Consider the following 17,690-nt stretch of genomic DNA (forward strand, 5'->3'; position numbering starts at 1 on the left):
ATGCATGAATTAATCACTCACAAAAAGCAGTCTATTAAAGGGATAGTTCGCCCAAAAATGAAAGTTATGTCATTAATCATTCACCCTCATGTCGTTCCACACTTGTACGATTTTTGTTCATCTTCGGAACACAAATGAAGATCTTTTTGATGAAATCATGAGAGATTTCTGTCCCTCCATTGTCAGCTATAGGCAACTACCACTTTGATGCTTCAAAAAGTTCTTAAAGAGATCGTAAAAATAATCCATATGAATTCAGCGGTTTTTCCAAAATTTTCTGAAGAGACTCGATAGCTTTGTATGATGAACAGATTTAATTTAGGCTTTTATTCACATATAAACATTTGTTGACACATCAATTGAGGTTAACGGAAGCATGTTCGCTTGACGTGAATGAGGTTCATTTTTGTGTGTTACGCAGCACGTTTGAGCTTCCCCAACAACCAATGAGGTTCATTCTCATGTGTTACGCAGCTCGTTTGAGCTTCTGAAAGAACAAGTGAAGTTAATTTATATAAATAAATAAAAATCTTTATTTGTGTTCTGAAGATGAACGAAAGTCTTACGGGTTTGGAATGACATGAGCGTGAGTAATTAATGTGATCATTTTCATTTTTGGGTGAACTATCCCTTTAAGTACATGGGGTGATTTAAAAAAAATATTTTGAAGTAACTGTGAAAGATTAAGTGATTCCATCTGTCACTCATAGCAAACAGAAATACTTTGCATCAAAAGTTTTAATTGGGACAGCAGGGTATAAACTGGTGTGGGATGTTCTAAAAATTCTGTCATATTGGGACCCATTAAAGCATGATAGACCGATTCTGTAGCTGCGCATTTATTGTCTATTCATGACTTTTCTCACCCAGACAATTCAGTATTTGTGCAGAATAACGGAAAGCCCAGCCTGTTAGGCCCACTTGATTTCACCAAAGAAATATGACAGCATATTTCCTCACTCGTAGACATTTTCTCATAAATGATCACCAGAAGCGTGGATTACTAATGCAGCTTTATATTTTCCTTGTATGATCGTAAGACTCCTAGAAACCAATATTTTATTACTTCTTCTTTTTACGGAAGTCTGGTTCACTGACCTGGAATCATTCAAATATTCTGACACTAGAGAGGGAAAATGGAAAGCATAGAGTTTTGCCTCAGATCAGAGTTTTGCATTTCCCATGTATGCACTCAGCGGTAACAGATAGTTGGATTTATACAACACACTGTCTGATAAGATATGCATGTTTGTATATTAATGCAAACAGTGTGGGAATGTTTGAATTCATTCAGAATTAATCCAACTCTAGAAGATAGGAGTGTGGTAATCATTCAATTTTGGCTTAAGTGTCACAGAAGTGCTTTGACTTAAATTTGTAGTGTATGGAATTAATCATCGTCGATCTTTAGAGTCAAAAGTAGCTTCTAAATATTTCCTTTACAGAAATATTCCTGCTTTTTTTATACTTTTTTTATTATTAAATTGAGGTTGTAACCAGATATTCAGTATTGGGATGGTCCAAATGCAAAAGTTAAAGCAGAGGTCTTAGAAACGTATGTTGATAGACCACTATTGTAAATATCGGGTTGGTGGTGGTTACAGCAATGACTTTTTAAATAAAATGCAATCAGGCTTTTGTCAGCTTGCTTTAGTTGCTAGGACACAGTGTGGTGTGAGGATGAGGCCTTGTACTGAGACATGCCATGTTTTAGCATCTCCCCTGCTGCCCTGGCAACCGCCGTGGAAAATTTATGTTCCAACTGTTAAAAAGTTAAATGAAATCTGTGCAATCATAGAAGTTCGTAACTATAAAATCGAGTAATTGTTAAAGACTGATTTTTTTTTTTGCTGGAAAAATAGAAATCTGATGGCTCATATCTGCCAGATCAGGGCAGAAGGATGATTTTTATGCCCAGAACCTTTTGAGTTTTTCTGGCATTTAAGAATGCCATTCGTTCTCTACATGCTGCATCCCAGCTAGTCAGGAGGGGTAGGTAGTACCTGATTTTTCTTTCCAGAGTATTAGCATTAGATCTTGAGCTGACTATTGGATTTGTCGATGTTGCGTAAATTTTCTGTCACTTTAACAGCTCTCGAAGAGGTCGAAGGTCAACTTTTTAAAATCTCTGCCAGTATGTGATCAATATCAGTTCAGCGGCACAATGAACAAGAGAAGATGAAAGGAAAGGAGGGAGAGAATCTCCATCCAAGCCCCAGTGAGTCACAGCTCTGGAACGGAAGAACTTGGAGCGAGGCGTCCATTTGAGATTGCGTTTCCTTCTTTTGAAAGGAGGGAGAGAATGAGTGGCATTCACCAGCAGTGGGTAATGGAAGCAAATCTGTGCAGAAGTACATTTTCTCCTCTCGGTATTGAAACAGAACTTCCCTGTGACATAATCCAAAGCTAGATTTGGCCAACTTTCTAAGTAGCGCCTCTGTAGAGGGTCTCTGCCTCAGCGAAAAAGTCAAATGAAAATGTTGCATTAATCCACTTATCAGGAAAGAGCACGTTTGAATAATCCTGCCCGCTCAAAGTGCCTCCTGTTATGTGGGTGTGAGTGTTTGTGTGTGTGTAAGAGGTGTGAACAAGAGGCAGTGACAGACATCAAGCACTTAACACTGACAGTGTTTATGCATGTATGTTCCATAAGTTCTGCTTTGCTTATTAGTTTGTTCATTTGTATGGAAGAGGACGTGCTGGGTTTTCTTATGTTTTCCTGATGCACATTGATGCAGCCACGACAGAGCTGTGCAGACTTCATTCATCTTTTTTTTCCCTCCACTTTGGCTTCTGCTTTAGAGGGAATTACAGTGGCGTGTGAGACTAGCAGCTCACTTTTAATCCATGAAATATGTATTACAGAGTTTCCTGACTACACCTACCCTCACCGCATTAGACTCCACTCACAGGGACTTAAGCTTGCAGAGAGCAGGTTTGACTCTGCACATCTCATAAGATACATTCACACTAGAGCTTTTGGTGTGGAACCGTGTCCGTTTGTGATCCAAGTCTGGTTGGTATAAAAGCTTTTTTGGCATTCCTAACAAGTGTCAAGCATACAAGAGTCAGGACCAGAGAATCTTTTTTTATTCCCGCTATAACTATATCTATATATGTATCTATATATATATATATATATATATATATATATATATATATATATATATATATATATATATATATATATATATATATATATATATCTATATATGTATCTATATATATATATATATATATATATATATATATGCTTTTTGACACTAATAAATGATCATTATACCACAACAATGAAAATGTAAAATGTAGATTTATTATTAAAACAAATAGCAATGATTAATTAATTAATAATAAGAATTAAATAATGTTAATAAGAATGTATTAACTAATACAACCAACTATTGTTTTGTAGTAATACAATTAGGAATATAATAAACATCAATTCATTTATTTACTAATAATACTAATAAAAATAATGATAATGTATTTTAATAATTTAACAATAAAATTTGGAATTTGATAAACAATTGTATAATAATGATATAAATGATTAATACAGACAAACATGCATAAAAAAATCTGACTTACAGAATCATAATGATAAATCATACTGACAAAACATAAACGGTGAAGCTGGCGTCTCCTCTTCCTGAGTCATCATCTAATTACTCACGGTGGTATTCGCGCTGAGGATTCAAACATACCACCGTTTGGACCCTGAAGTACAATGTGTAAAGAATCCAGTAGGGGAAGCGGTGAATCCATCTCTGGTATAGGCAAAGCAGTCAAACCAAGTGTGAAAGCATCTATACATTGCTGTACATGGATCAGCTCAATCTCGTTGCATTTCCCTGGACATTTCAGTGGAGCTGTCTCTGTTTTGAGGGATGCTTCGCCATTAGCACCATTTCTGTCTTCGTCATCCTCTTCCTCCTGGTTATGTCTGGGCATTTTTCAAACCCTCCACTGCTGTTGTCCTTTTTGGCCAGATCTTTCTATTCAGGCATGTTTTTAAAAGCCCATTTAATGTGTCATCTACTTTCCAAATAGGCCACTTCATTCTTTTCACATTCATTTTGTTTCTTCATAAGCACTTTTGTTCCTCTGAACGAGCTGGAATCGTTTGCGCTTTGCGTTTCTTAAAAAGGGCATGTTGTCGTTCAACCAAGATCATTACTCCTGCCCAATGGTGCAGAGCTGTCTCTGCCTTTCAGAGAGGGAACTGGAGAGAGTAGAAGTAGGGGATGAAAATGCAATTATTTTGTGCTTTATTTGTTGATGAAGCACTAAACTCCTGGGGTAAGAAAATGAGTGTCCACAGGTTTCCCCCACCTAATGAACTTCCATTATGTCCATTAGACTGAGTTACATTGTCATTTTGAGGCAAATGAATTGAATGGGGATAAATGGATTGAATTCCAACTTTTGGAATTAGTTCAGAGCATATAACTTTCTCACCCTTTGCCTTATTGTGCCATGTCACAGTTCTGTCTTGTTTTCGTAAATCTATGTTCACATTATATTATGTAGAACATAACTGCAGTACATTTGTCTTAATGTGAGCATGATCATTTACCATTATAGGTGGGTAAGAATTCAGAACAGTTAATTAACTTAGTAATTTTGGTTTTAAAGAATAGCACTTTCAGTGATATTTTTTATGTTTAAGTGTCTTATGCGGAATTGTAGAATTTTTTTTCTATTTAATTTGAATAAATATTCAATATACTACTGCAATAAAATATACTTTTTTGTATCTATTTGTTGCTAAATTATTTAGCCTATAAAACTAGTTATCCAATTTGTTAAACTAGATTTTTCATTTGAGAATGATTTGGCTGATATTTAAAGTAATTAAAACAAGATCTAAAGTCATTCTTAAATAATTTCATGTAGTGCGTTATACAGAGTTGCTTCACCTGTTAAGACTCCGGATGCCACATCAAAGATTGGTCTTGGTATTTTTGACCAAATTGTTTAGAAGTTACATGCAAAATAGATGTACCCCCAGGCCATGCTTATTCTAAAATTTGGTTTGAATAGATCAAAAAGTTGCAAATAACAGCCTCACCAGCCTTGCTTGCCATCAAATTTGTTTGTGTTATTCGAGAATGGTTTGACTAATCAAATTGAATGCCATAACTTTTTGTTGGCTTGGTCTGAAGATTGTCTGTATCGATTTGTAAAAATCGAAAATGGGGAAAAGCAGTGCAATCGAATGCAGTGTTGAACACAATCGACATAAGCTAAAGGCTGTGATTTAATGTTAGCCAATATTAAAGAATCTATTATTAATTTACGGTGACGAACGTGAATAATAATAAAAATATATTGGGCAGACAGATTATCGGTCTGTCTCTACTGCAGACTACAAAATCAAGTGACATTGAGTGCACTTTGTTGTACACCCTAGGTCTCAACTTTTCACACAAACCCCAGCTTCTCAAAATCCTGTCAACAACCTGCTAAGGATCCAGAAAGAAATCATCTCCAAGTTTAATAGGGTACAGCTTAGTTTTAGACTGAAATGAATTGTTGTTCCTGCACATATGGTTCACACTCTTCAGCCTCAGGACGGGGTCCTTTCGATTGGAGGGAAATGCTTTGACACAGTAGTGGTGCCTCATTTCTGTAAGGTAGTTTTACACATGCATTAATGAATTGTGGTCAGGATGCAATCAATCCACACACTCGTGTACAGGACAATCGTTGAGCAGTCGGTGACGTGAAGTCTTCGTCCTTGGGTTGTCATTGGTGCCATCCCGATTAATGACTGATCTTCCCCCCTGCATGTCAAGACAGATGGGAGATCCGGCTTACTATTTCAGATTAGCTTCCAACCCTCTGTTTGCTCTGAACTGATTGAACGAAATTGGCTGGATCATGGTCTCCTATCTATGAATATCTCAACGCGGCTTCTTTATTTGCTCAGAGCTAACAAGAATACACCACATGTGATGGCCCCTCCGGGATGATCCTATGACCTCCGAGAGAGTTTGACACAAATGGAGTCGATTTCTTAACCTGAAGCAGTTTGTGGTGAAATAATCAGGTTTAGTTATCCTCTTCCCTTCCACTTTACTTTATTGCCGTCGAGCGAAATGGTTACCGGTCCCCGCCTCTTTTTTCACTTTGTGATAAACAGTTTCCATGTTTGGTCTCGCTTCCTCTGGGGAGATCTATGGTCTAGCCTGACATGATTCACACTGACTCAGGGTGACCTTGGAAAGTAGCCCACAGTCATGCTTGTACACGCGCGCACACACACACCAACCCCCTCGCTAGATGCCCTAACACAATTTGTCCACCCTGAAAGGCCTGTAATCCATTTTTTTCCCTTTACAGCTTTTCGCTTGATTTGCAATCCTGTACAAAGATATCAAATTCAGAGTTTGATGTGTTGCTCTTTCTTGGCTTAATTCTGTCATGTTTAATGCGACATCATAAAACACGGTTACAGTGCAGTTCTCAGTGTCCTCACATGTAACTTCAGTGGTCAATTTATCTCAATAGCCAAGCCCCTGACAGGCTTATAAAAGTTCTGTGTATGTAGGCAGTGTTTCTTGGCCCTTCATCGACTCCGTTGGTGATTTAACTGTTTTGTTTTGTATCTTTGCAGGTTAATGTCACGGTCGATTACATAAGAGCTGCCACCAGTGCCACGGAAACGGGTGGTGTTCCGGCTTTCCCAGAGCGTACCTGTGCTACAGTCACCATTGGTGGAATGTGAGTACAGTAGCCAGTTACTAAATCTGTACCAAGTTCTGCTTTTTGACCTATTTTTGAAAACCACCTCCTCCCACTCAGGTTTTCTGTACCTTACAGACATTGATAAATCAGCCTAAATTGATCCATATACACTACTATTCTCAAAATGCTTTTTAAAAAATAAAAAATAGTAAAGAGCAATATGGTGAAATATTATTACAATTAAAAAAAATACCTTTTCTATTTCATTTTTTTGTGTGTAGTTTTATTCAGTGTCACATGATCCTTCAGAAATCATTCTAAAATGCTGATTTGGTGCTCCAAAAACATTTTTTATTAATGTTGACAACAGTTGTGCTGCTCATTTTGTGGAAAGTTCATAAAATCTTACTGACCCCAAACTTTTAAAAGCTATTTTAACTCATGTGCTACATTTCAGGTAAAATGATGTTGATTGTGCAAGAATAAACCAAAAATTTAGTCATTATTCACTGAATATCTTCCCCTCCAATGAGATGTAAACTGCTGCGTCTGGACTTAGTCATTGAGTTGAACTTGAACCACACCAGTCTGATCTGTTCATTAATCATCCAGACTCTTAATGTCAGTCTATTCCTCACATAGTTGCTATCACTTCTCAAATGTGGGTTGTCTTAATCAACAGCAAAAGAAACATGTTACTAAAAACAAAAGGAATCAAATGAAATGTTTCTAAACACTCTCTAACAATCACCTTCAAAATCAGGACGGACACAGGCTTTATTACCTTTTTTGACTCCTCTATGAATTCAAATGATTCTTGTTCACCCATTTGATGTGGATGTGTGAGCACACTGTCCCTTGTTAGGGTAAGTGAGGCCGGGCACATGAGTCTGGGGTGGCTCTGCGCCTCAGGCTGTGATTACCCAACCGTGCCCCAGTGCTTGGCATTAGAGCATTGTGGGTAACAGGTGGTCACATCGCCTGAGGGCTCAGCTGCCTTGCCGCATCTTGACTCTTCGCTGATTCGGAATCAGCTCTTTCCAGGTTTTCCCATAGTGCCATAAATATTTTAGGAGCCTGAACTGTTCGTAGATCTGTAAAAATTCATGGCAGCACACAAGCTCTGTTGGTCTGATGGAATAGGTTACTTTTTTGTAACCATTCGATTTTTTGGGAGCTTGGTGAAATAGGACTAACATTGAAAGTTTATCATGGCTTGGAATTTTAGTGTTTTGTTTTGTCAGTTTGTTTTTTGGTTTAACTACTTGGCCTAAACAGCCATAGCTAGTTTTTTTTTCACTATGTATTTTTTGGCTCTGATCTGTGGTATGTTTGTGTAATCAAAGTGAGGACCCCATTGAGTACCAGCTGCAACGTGTTCCACTACAACTTCAGAAAAGGCACCAAAATAATAATAAAAAAAACATTTTTTTTTTATGTGTTTGCTCTTTTGATTTTATTACCAAAACTTGACACAGAATGGCTGTTGCACGTTTGCTGTGCTCTGCAATGGGGGAATGCGAGCTGCTCACCAAATGCAATATGTGTTGAAAAATGGCAATGAGAAATGCATTTGCCACTTTGCTTGCAGGGCACCGGTCTCATTTGTTGTCATCAATTATGGTTCAGTTCTGCAAATTAGGCCTTACTCAATCTTACTCAACGCTCTCCTTCAAACAATGTGCAAATCACGGTCTTTATAATATAGACTAACCCCCCTCCAAAATTATGGTTGTAATATAAAGTGAGTGATTCAAAAAGAAAAAAAATGCACACACTCAATTGAGGGAGAGCAGTCAAAAATACAGTAAAACATTATCATGAAAAATTACAATTTAAAATGATTTAACATTTATTTAAAATAAAACTTTTATTTCAAAATAATTTTAAAATGCAATTTATTTGCTGTGACTGCAAAGCTGGACTTTCAGCCGCCATTACTCCAGTCTTCAGTGTCACATGATGCTAATTTGCTGTTTAAGAAATATTTCTTATTATTATCATCATCAATGTTCTAAACAGTAGGTTTTTTTTTTGGTATTCTTTGAATAGAAGGTTCCAAAAGAACAGCATTTGTTTGATATGGAAATCTTTTACTCTTTACTGTCATTTTGTTTAATTGCATGTGCCCTTTCTGAATTAAATGATTCATTGCATACCATCATCTGATTTTGTTTTGCGCTCTCTATAGAAACATTGCTGAGGCTCTGGTCAGTAAAGGTCTCGCCACAGTGATCAGATACCGCCAGGACGACGATCAAAGATCTTCCCATTATGACGAGCTTCTGGCGGCAGAGGCAAGGTAAGCCACAACACTAAAATAAAATCACCGGTGAGCGAATACGGGCCATATTCCTGCACATTGCAAAGGAGAAGCCGGCTGTGAAATGAAGCCATTTTGTTCTTTGCAGTTAGTCATCGCTTGTCTGGTTAGCTCTCATTTCATGGGGGCAATATCAAGTCTCAGAGCTCATACCTTAACCACCAGCAATAAAGCATGGCTCTTTTATTCTTTGTCTATTACTACAATTATATAGATTTGCGGTGCAGAGGTTTCAAGGGTGGTTCATTGCACAGAACGAGATTCGGATCTCGTGGTCTGCGATAGACGGGGCGACTCTCGAGAGAAAGAGACTCGTTTCTTATCTGCTGCTCTTTCTTTTCTTCACTTTTGGTGTTGCTCTCAAACGCACATGCTTTCATACACATCCCCTCTATTTTCTTGTCCTCTGCTCTCTCTGGGTAATGCTTCCCCGTGGAGCCAGCGGAGATTGGAGGTTTGCGAGCCTCAATTTATTTTTAGCAGTGATTGCTGGTCGTTACCCTACATCCTCTGAGAAATTAACCCCAGGACGATCCCCCCCCCCCCCCCCCTCTCTCTCTCTCTCTCTCTATCTCTATCTCTATCTCTATCTCTATCTCTATCTCTATCTATCTACCGAATGTGATTGGACACCAGGGAGGCCCCAGATGCATCTGGCTTAAAGAGGCCTAAGACACGTCCCTGAATCTACTGTAATCTGCAGGCGTCACCACTCGGCAGCCACTATTACACTGATCGAGCACTCGGAAATACACAAAAGACATCATATCCATTCCCATGTTTAATGCAGGAGAACCGCCGGCCTATAAATGACATTTGTTGGCTCTTTTGTGGCATGAGGGATGGATGAATGGGTGGGCTTGTTTAAGGGTTGGTGTCTCAGGCTGGGGCAAAAATGGTTTTATATTCTGGAGGCCCGTTTTGAACATTTCGACTAACACAATTCTTGAATCATTGCAGGGCGATCAAGAATGGCAAAGGACTTCACAGCAAGAAAGAAGTACCTATTCACAGGGTGGCAGACATTTCAGGGGTAAGTTTGTGCGTTCTGGGACCCCTATCATAACCAGTCCTACATTTGTATTTGCTTCGATTTATTTGTTTGGGTCCATTTTGTTTATCTAAGAGTTAGTTATATATGGCATTGTTTTAGACCTATTCAAATGAGTAACTTTTTGAACTGTTCATTAAAAGAACCAGTCAGCGTACTCATAACTGAAGTAAAATTTGATTTCTGCAGAAGAGTGATATCCACAGGATGGACAGCACTATTCAAATAAATTGAAAATTACATTTTTGGATATCAATATTTTTACCCAGCTTTAGCCATTCATACACTGGCATAACATTCACTACATCACATCCCCTATCGTTTGTTTTAATTTAAAAGTATTGGTTAGTGTAGTTTATTTTCCGCTTAAATATCTTTGCTTCTTTGATTTTTCACCTTGCATATTTATTTGATATTTATTGATATTTGTTGACCAATATGATTTGTCTTCAGTGTAAAAGTTTTTACCTGAGTTTTTACTTTACTTTTACATGAGTTTCCACACTGCTCATAAGCGTGTGGAATTTTCTGTTCCGCTTAACACTTTTTTTTTTTCTGTTTAAATCCATCCCACAGACAAAATAAAACCAAAACATCTGTTTGAAAAATAAATGAATAAAAAAATAATAGAAAAATTCAGTTTGGGCCCGAGCATGACCCATGACCACCGTGTTCTGAATGTTGAATGGCTTTACTGATGTCTTCTATATTCCAAAATCCTCTCCCGAATCTTTGATGTTAGAGCTTCGCCCTATGACAGCTGATTTATTGCTGCATTACGGCCCTGCCCATTAAATTAATGAACAGCCTTCTAAAAATAGTCTTTCCACCCATAAAGTCATCGCGCTCGTAGCTCTGAAGTTGTTTTTAGGCGAATCCTGTTTGGTTGCCTCACCAAATGAAGATTAAATTTTACTTGGCTTATAAATGTCGTTTGCTGGGTGACAGGCTTGTTTACTTAGTGTGTGAAGCAACTTGCGTTTCACAGCCGCTGACTTCCTGTTCACCTCTCCTCAACTATCTCCTTCCTCTCATATCTCTGCATTTATGAATGAGCTCCTGAGGTTTTAATGAAGTGTATGGCAGCTGTCTGCGAACTTTTTCAGGATGTTATTTATACCCGTGTTTGTGTAGGAGGCATTTAGAGCGAGAGAAGAGTGTCACTCTTAAATGGTAACATTCTCATTTCTCATCCAGAAACAAGATTCCCTCGTTATATGACTGACAGTCAGAGTAATGTCGTTTGGATTGGGATTGTGAAAGGGCCATTTATCTTTGGATGTGTTTGTTTTCTTTTATCCCCTTCTTTCTCTTAATTTTTTCATTTTCTTTATGTGTGGGTCAGGGCTGTATTTCCAGCTGCAGTGGGTGGAAGTGGTGAACTGAGTCACAAGAACCAGCAATATTTTGATTGAAATCTGAAGTGTCTCTGTTACACCCCAAACCATCACCTGTCAAAACCAAGATGGCTAATCTCAATTCTAAAAGTATAATATTGGCCAGAAAACTCTTGAAATAGAGCTGTCCTTCTCCCATAATGGGTCACGGTGTCACCATCTGTTATCTTCCACTTGGCCTGTCATTCTAGTCCAATTGTAATTACAAATTAAAAGTATCCAAACTAATGTACGTTACATTAGTTTGGATACTTTTAATTTGTAATTACAAATTACAACCAGCTGAGTTAGCCACATTCTTAAGTGTTAAAAAAATTTGTGAAAAAAAGGGGCTAATAGCATCATAGAAATTGTATAAATGAATTATTAAAAAGTTGCATTTATATACATTTTTTTGGCATAATTTAAAAACAAAATCATACATTTAAACATGCCATCGATCCACTTTTAAATTCCGTAAAAAAAAAAAAAAAGAGTTCTTGACTCAAACGTGGTTATCAGGGATGCAAACTTGTCACCTTTTGGCAAATTTAATGTCATTTTCATTTTGGTGGCAGAAATCATCCACTAAAACATTGCACATTTTCCACTTTACCTCCATGAATAGAAAAGAGAAAAGGTAGGTCTCCGTAAATTTGAGTTATACTGTACAATTCTGTTGTTAATAAAAGTTCAATTTTTAAGTTTTACAATTAAAATGTGTTTTTTGGGGGGAATGGGGTCACATCTTTGTCACCTTTTTCACCCCTGATGAGTTTGCATCTCTGGGTAATTGTCATGTCAGCTGCAAATTTTAATGTTGCTCTATCATTTGCACAAAACCAAACTGGTCTAAATGGCACAATAACAGCTGCGAAGTGTAACAAATGTGTAAATCTTTCTTTTCATATGTTGTTTAAACACCAGTTCAATCACTGATGTTCTTTTTTTCTTACACAGGAGACACAGAAGGCGAAACAGTTCCTGCCATTCCTGCAGAGAGCGGGCCGCTCGGAGGCTGTGGTAGAGTACGTGTTTAGTGGCTCTAGACTCAAACTCTACATGCCCAAAGAGACATGTCTCATCACCTTCCTGCTCGCTGGTAAGTGTCAGTCGGCCTCGGCCTGTCAACTACGCCACCATCTGTGACCACATAACGACCACAATGTGGCATCTGACCGCTGTTGCACAACCAGTCTAACGCTTTGTTTTGTTCAGTTCTTTAACACTTCAAAGAACAGTTCACCTAAAAAGAATGAAAATGTTGTTGTCATTTTCTTATTCTCATGCCATTGCTCTCATCCATACATTGAAAGTGGTCAGTGTCCAGGGGCTGTGAAGCTGTGCTCTATACATCTCGCGATATTACTTCTGAAGCCGTTGAAAGACTGGAATGCTATTCACCAAAAATGTTATTGAAATCTTGCTTACCATGGTCACATTTCAATGTGGGAAAAAAACTGCATAGACATTCTACTATAATAATTTTTGTTCAATTGATGAAAGTCATACAGGTTTTAATAGAGAACTAGTAAATGACAATTTCATTTTTCTAAGAAAAATTCCTTAAATAGTTCATACATGCTTCATGCACCATATAAAAGTATCTCTTCACATTTCCTTGCCTCAAGCTTAACGGTGAGTGATTTTTGTGGAAGGAGTTTCTTCTCAAGATGCTCTGCTAGTAGTTTTAGATTGAAAACCTTCTGTCCTTCCCCTCTGAGCTGTGGAGGCTGGTGTTTTCTGCCAGGTCTGGAAAGCTGAGCTTAGTGCAGGCGTTTTGTCTATGCCTCTGACCTCCCAAAGGCAAGATGAGGATCTGAAGGGCTCAATCTGATGGAAGGTTAAGTGTCACGTTCACTGGCTGTGAGGTCTTGCTACTTAGCATCTGTTCTCCTCCTTGAGTTTCCTTGCCCTCTCTGTGTGGAACATATATGCACACATGCTTGTGTGAAAGTGTGTGGACTGGTACAGCTATCACTGCTGCACATCAGGGAAGCCGGTGGAGCATCTGTGACATTTGACCTTTAATCAGGACTCTGCATGTAGCCAATTGCCGCTCTTGCTGGCACATTTGCAGGTGTGCTGCCAAATCCTTCACCCTTTGACATTTTTATATGGACGTTTGTGATTAAGGGTATTTATCAGTAACATTTAACTTTTTTCAAAACATTGTTCATATCAGCATTTAGGCTACTGTTCAAGTTTGGGGTCTGTAATATTTACATAAGAGGTCTTATGCTCACCTAGGCTGCATTTACTTGATAAAGTAAAAACTGAAATTGTTGCAATTTAAAATAATTTTTCTATTTAAAAAGAAATGTATGTAAATGTTATTATCATTACGCCAGTATTTAGTGTCACATGATCCTTCAGAAATCTTTCTAATATGCTTATTTGCTGCTCAAACGTTTCTTATCAATGTTGAAAACAATTGTGATAGTTAATATTTTTGTCGAAACCATGATGCCCTTTCAGGATTTTTAGATGAATAGAAAGTTATAAAGTTAAGAAACATCATTTATTTAAAAATTATTATTTTGTAACATTATAAATATCTTTACTGTCTATTTTGATCAATTGAATATGTCCTGGCTGACTGACCCAAAACTTTTGCGTGAATGGTAATGTACTAAAGGGATAGTTCCTTTAGTTTACGCACCCTCAAGCCATCCTAGGTGTATCTTCTTTCAGACGAACACAATCGGAGTGGCATTAAAAATATCATTGCTCTTCCAAGCTTTATAATGGTATTGTATGGTGGTCCTGATTTTGAAGTCCAAAAAATGGATCAGTCCATCATAAAAGTAATCAATACGACTCCAGGGGGTTAATAAAGGCCTTCTGGAAAAAAGCGATGGGATTTTGTAAGAAAACATCCATATTTAAAACTTTATAAAACTAAAATAACTAGCTTCCGGCAGATGGCCTATGCAAGTCGACTTGCGCCAAAAGAGTAAACCCTGACGCAATGTATGACGTAGGATGTTGGAGTAGCGTACGCTTTGCGCCTCTTGCGGTTCAAACAAATAGGGCTGGGAAACAAACTCAATCAAAATCCTCTGACATTTCTCTTTAAAAAAGTTCATTTAGACTTCATGACCGGTGTTTTGTTCTTTCTAATTTATGTCCCCCCCTATTCACTGCCATTATAAAGCTTTTTTTTATATAACTCTGAATGTATTCGTCTGAAAGAAGAAAGTCATATACACCTAGGATTGCTTGATGGCGAGTAAATCATGGGCTAATTTTCCTTTTTGGGTGAACTATCCCTTAATACATTTTTAAAATCAAAAGTTGTACTTCAACAATAATGACCAAATATACTATACAATTTAATAACTAACATTAACCAAGTTTAACATGTTGTCAAAAATGTATATCTCATTGCTAGTTCATGTTATCTATGCATTAACTAATGTTAATGGATAACATCCTATTTAGTAGTATTACCATGTTATCCAACACTTAAAGCATAATTAATTACTAGTAGCTTTGCAGGTTAACTGGTTAGCTTAGCCTATCCAGTTAGCTTAGTAATCCACTAAGAGACTATTTGACTAAATCACTGGCTGTTTGTGGCTTCAAATTTAATTTAATTACAATTTTACCTCAAATTAAAATAAGCAGTCAAGACTACCTAGATGAGGATTTTTCACTCTGTTGTTAGGAGTTGCCCAGTGGCCTACAATAAGGTGCTAAGATGTTCGTAAAAAAGTTCAGAGAAAAGCATTGTTTTAAAAATGTAAAAATAAAAATGACATAAATGCAATTTAAAATGTAGTGAATTTGACATTACCGTTTTATAATAATAAAATAGAAAGTACATGTTTTCCAGATATTCCAGTATTATGCACTTCATTTTATTTTATACATCTACACCAAAAAGCTACATTTTAGGATCTCTAATTGAATGCCAAAAAAAAATAACCAAGCTTATTTCGACAAATCGAATCTTTTCTGGATCAACGGAGGGTGGGATTTTGACCATTTGCTGGAATTGCACACAACATGGGAACATTGCAAGGTTCTGCATATGGGGTGCACAAACATTCAAGCTTCATTAGACTACATAAAGAGACTGTCACTTTCTTGTGGTCGCTCAATTTCTTCAAGACTGACATTAGTGTCCTCCCAACCCCGACCTCAACCTTCCTCCATATCACTCAGAACAAGCCGCTGACTGATTTGTGTTATTTCTGAGGAGTTTATTTCTGTCCTCTCACCATCAGGTCTAATTATTCACCCTGAAAACAGAGAACAGAGCTGCCCATCTATTTCTGCAAGCCTCCATCCTTCCATCTATTTGTCTCTACTTTCCCCAATGGAGAACAGACACCTCCCACCCCCACTGTGCTTAATTGTGCATATCGTCATTGGAGATATTTCAATTAATTTGGTCATTTGTTCCTGAGTGTGTCTTTCGTCTTTTCCTTCCTCCATTTTTTTCCCTTTTGCAATTATCTTTCTTCCTATGAGGGATTTCGGGAAAAAAAAACGCCATCTTTAAAAAAAAAAAAAAAATCTTTTTCAGATGCATTTCCTCCACTTTGACTCTGCTCTCTTTCTTGGTTGTATGTGATTTGATCATGTAGGCTGGGATGTTTCCTGAAGCAGTTTGTTTTGAGGGTTTAAGAGTAAGATTCAGCTGATGGTTTGAGTTGAAAATTATCCAAATTTTTCAGTCGCAGGTACTTTGGGATCAGTGCCCGGTTGCATAAAGCACCTTACGTTTTTCCCTTACGTATGATACTTAAGGGGCGATTTCCCCTTACCTAAGAGAATAACTTAAGGGTGTTGCATATAATCTCTTAAACGGTTCTCTTAGGTAAGGGAAACATTTAAGTGTTTCACGACACCCATCCTGGATTGACAAAACACTAACACTAGCAATTTCGCAGTTTCATCAAATAAAGTAGGCTAGGATATCGGAATGGATAAAGGATAAAAGAAAAACAATTTTGAAAAGCAAACTAAATCCCAATGTAACTGCAGCAAAAAAAAAAACCCAGAAACAGTGGGAAGAAATAATAACGGAAAAAATCAATGCAATGAAGATGATGCAGCGAATGATGACGGTTCAGGAAGTCCTTACAAAATATGAAAACATCTCTTTGGTCGCAAAAAAAGAGCTGAGCGCTTATAAGAAAGAAGCCAACAAAACAGGTAAAATTAAGCAAGACTACGCTTTTAAGACTGTATGCACCGCACCGTGGTGAAGAGTTCGCTTTATTGCTGTACAGTGTTAAGACCTAACGATTACAAAACTGACCAACAGCTTGACCGTTGCGTTTAAATGACGGGAAAGAGCCCCCTCAACCTGGTGAACCACTCTGCTGACAGACGAAAATTACATAAGTTCAGCCATGTCGTCTTATTTTTGTCCGCGTTACTCTTAAGGTTACGATTTCCAAATCTTAAGTTATACGTAGGGAAATGACCGTTAAGGGGTTATATGCAACACTTAACACTTTTTAAGGAATTACTTAAGTGAAAAAACAGCATTTAAGGGAAATTCTAAGTGTTTATGACGTTTCACTTAAAGAACCCCTTAAGTAACACTTAAGGTTTCTTTTTTCTGCAACACCCTTAGGTTTAAGGGAAACATAAGGGCGAACTTAAGGGAAAATTACACTTAAGGTGCTTTATGCAACCGGGCACTGGTCTCCTGGCTCAGGTCCTTCTGAAGTTTCTAGTGTTTTTGGAAGCTGTTTTTTCATCAGAAAAAGGAAAAGACTGACAGTACTTGTGGCTGTAAAATGTGCTACAGCTCATATGTCAGATCTTTAACAGTTCAAGAGGTTATTGACTTGTCGACACTGGGCATTATGCCAAAACTCACCAGTTTAGATTGTGTTTGGTTACCTGCGGGCCTTCCTCTGCATTCGGAATTTGTATGATTTTTTATTTATTTTTATGGTTGCATGTTGAGATCTCATATCTGTGTGGATCCAAGGGGTCAAGTTTTGGGTCATTAAATGCTGGTACTAGATGCCGTAACTTAGTGTTTCTTCAACTTTTAACCTTGAGGATCTTTAGAAATGTAAATTATTTCTCTTCATATTCTCACTACTTTGTTTTATTTGTCAGCTATATGCGCATCACAGGAGAAATCTGTACATTGTATTTTTGTCTTTAAAACTAAATTATATATTGTTCAATACACTGTAAAACGTTATTTGATCAATAACTTATGACAACATATGTTTTTACATTGCTTTAGCTCATCAACAAAGTTAAGCAATTTTCA

At 37.4% G+C, this 17,690-nt stretch overlaps 1 protein-coding gene across 1 annotated transcript in view; it reads left to right on the top strand.

Annotated features, from left to right (window-relative positions):
- Positions 1-17,690, top strand: part of snd1 (staphylococcal nuclease and tudor domain containing 1) — a 167,285-nt gene that overhangs the window by 38,529 nt on the left and 111,066 nt on the right. Inside the window, exons 12-15 of the mRNA XM_077234280.1 lie at positions 6,620-6,726; positions 8,882-8,992; positions 9,974-10,046; positions 12,401-12,542. Coding sequence (XP_077090395.1) covers positions 6,620-6,726; positions 8,882-8,992; positions 9,974-10,046; positions 12,401-12,542 — 433 coding nt within the window. The remainder of the gene's footprint in view (positions 1-6,619; positions 6,727-8,881; positions 8,993-9,973; positions 10,047-12,400; positions 12,543-17,690) is intronic.

This window comes from Siphateles boraxobius, unplaced genomic scaffold, assembly GCF_051911475.1.
Source record: "Siphateles boraxobius isolate OS27281-9 unplaced genomic scaffold, OSU_SipBor_1 19, whole genome shotgun sequence".
NCBI lineage: Eukaryota > Metazoa > Chordata > Actinopteri > Cypriniformes > Leuciscidae > Siphateles > Siphateles boraxobius.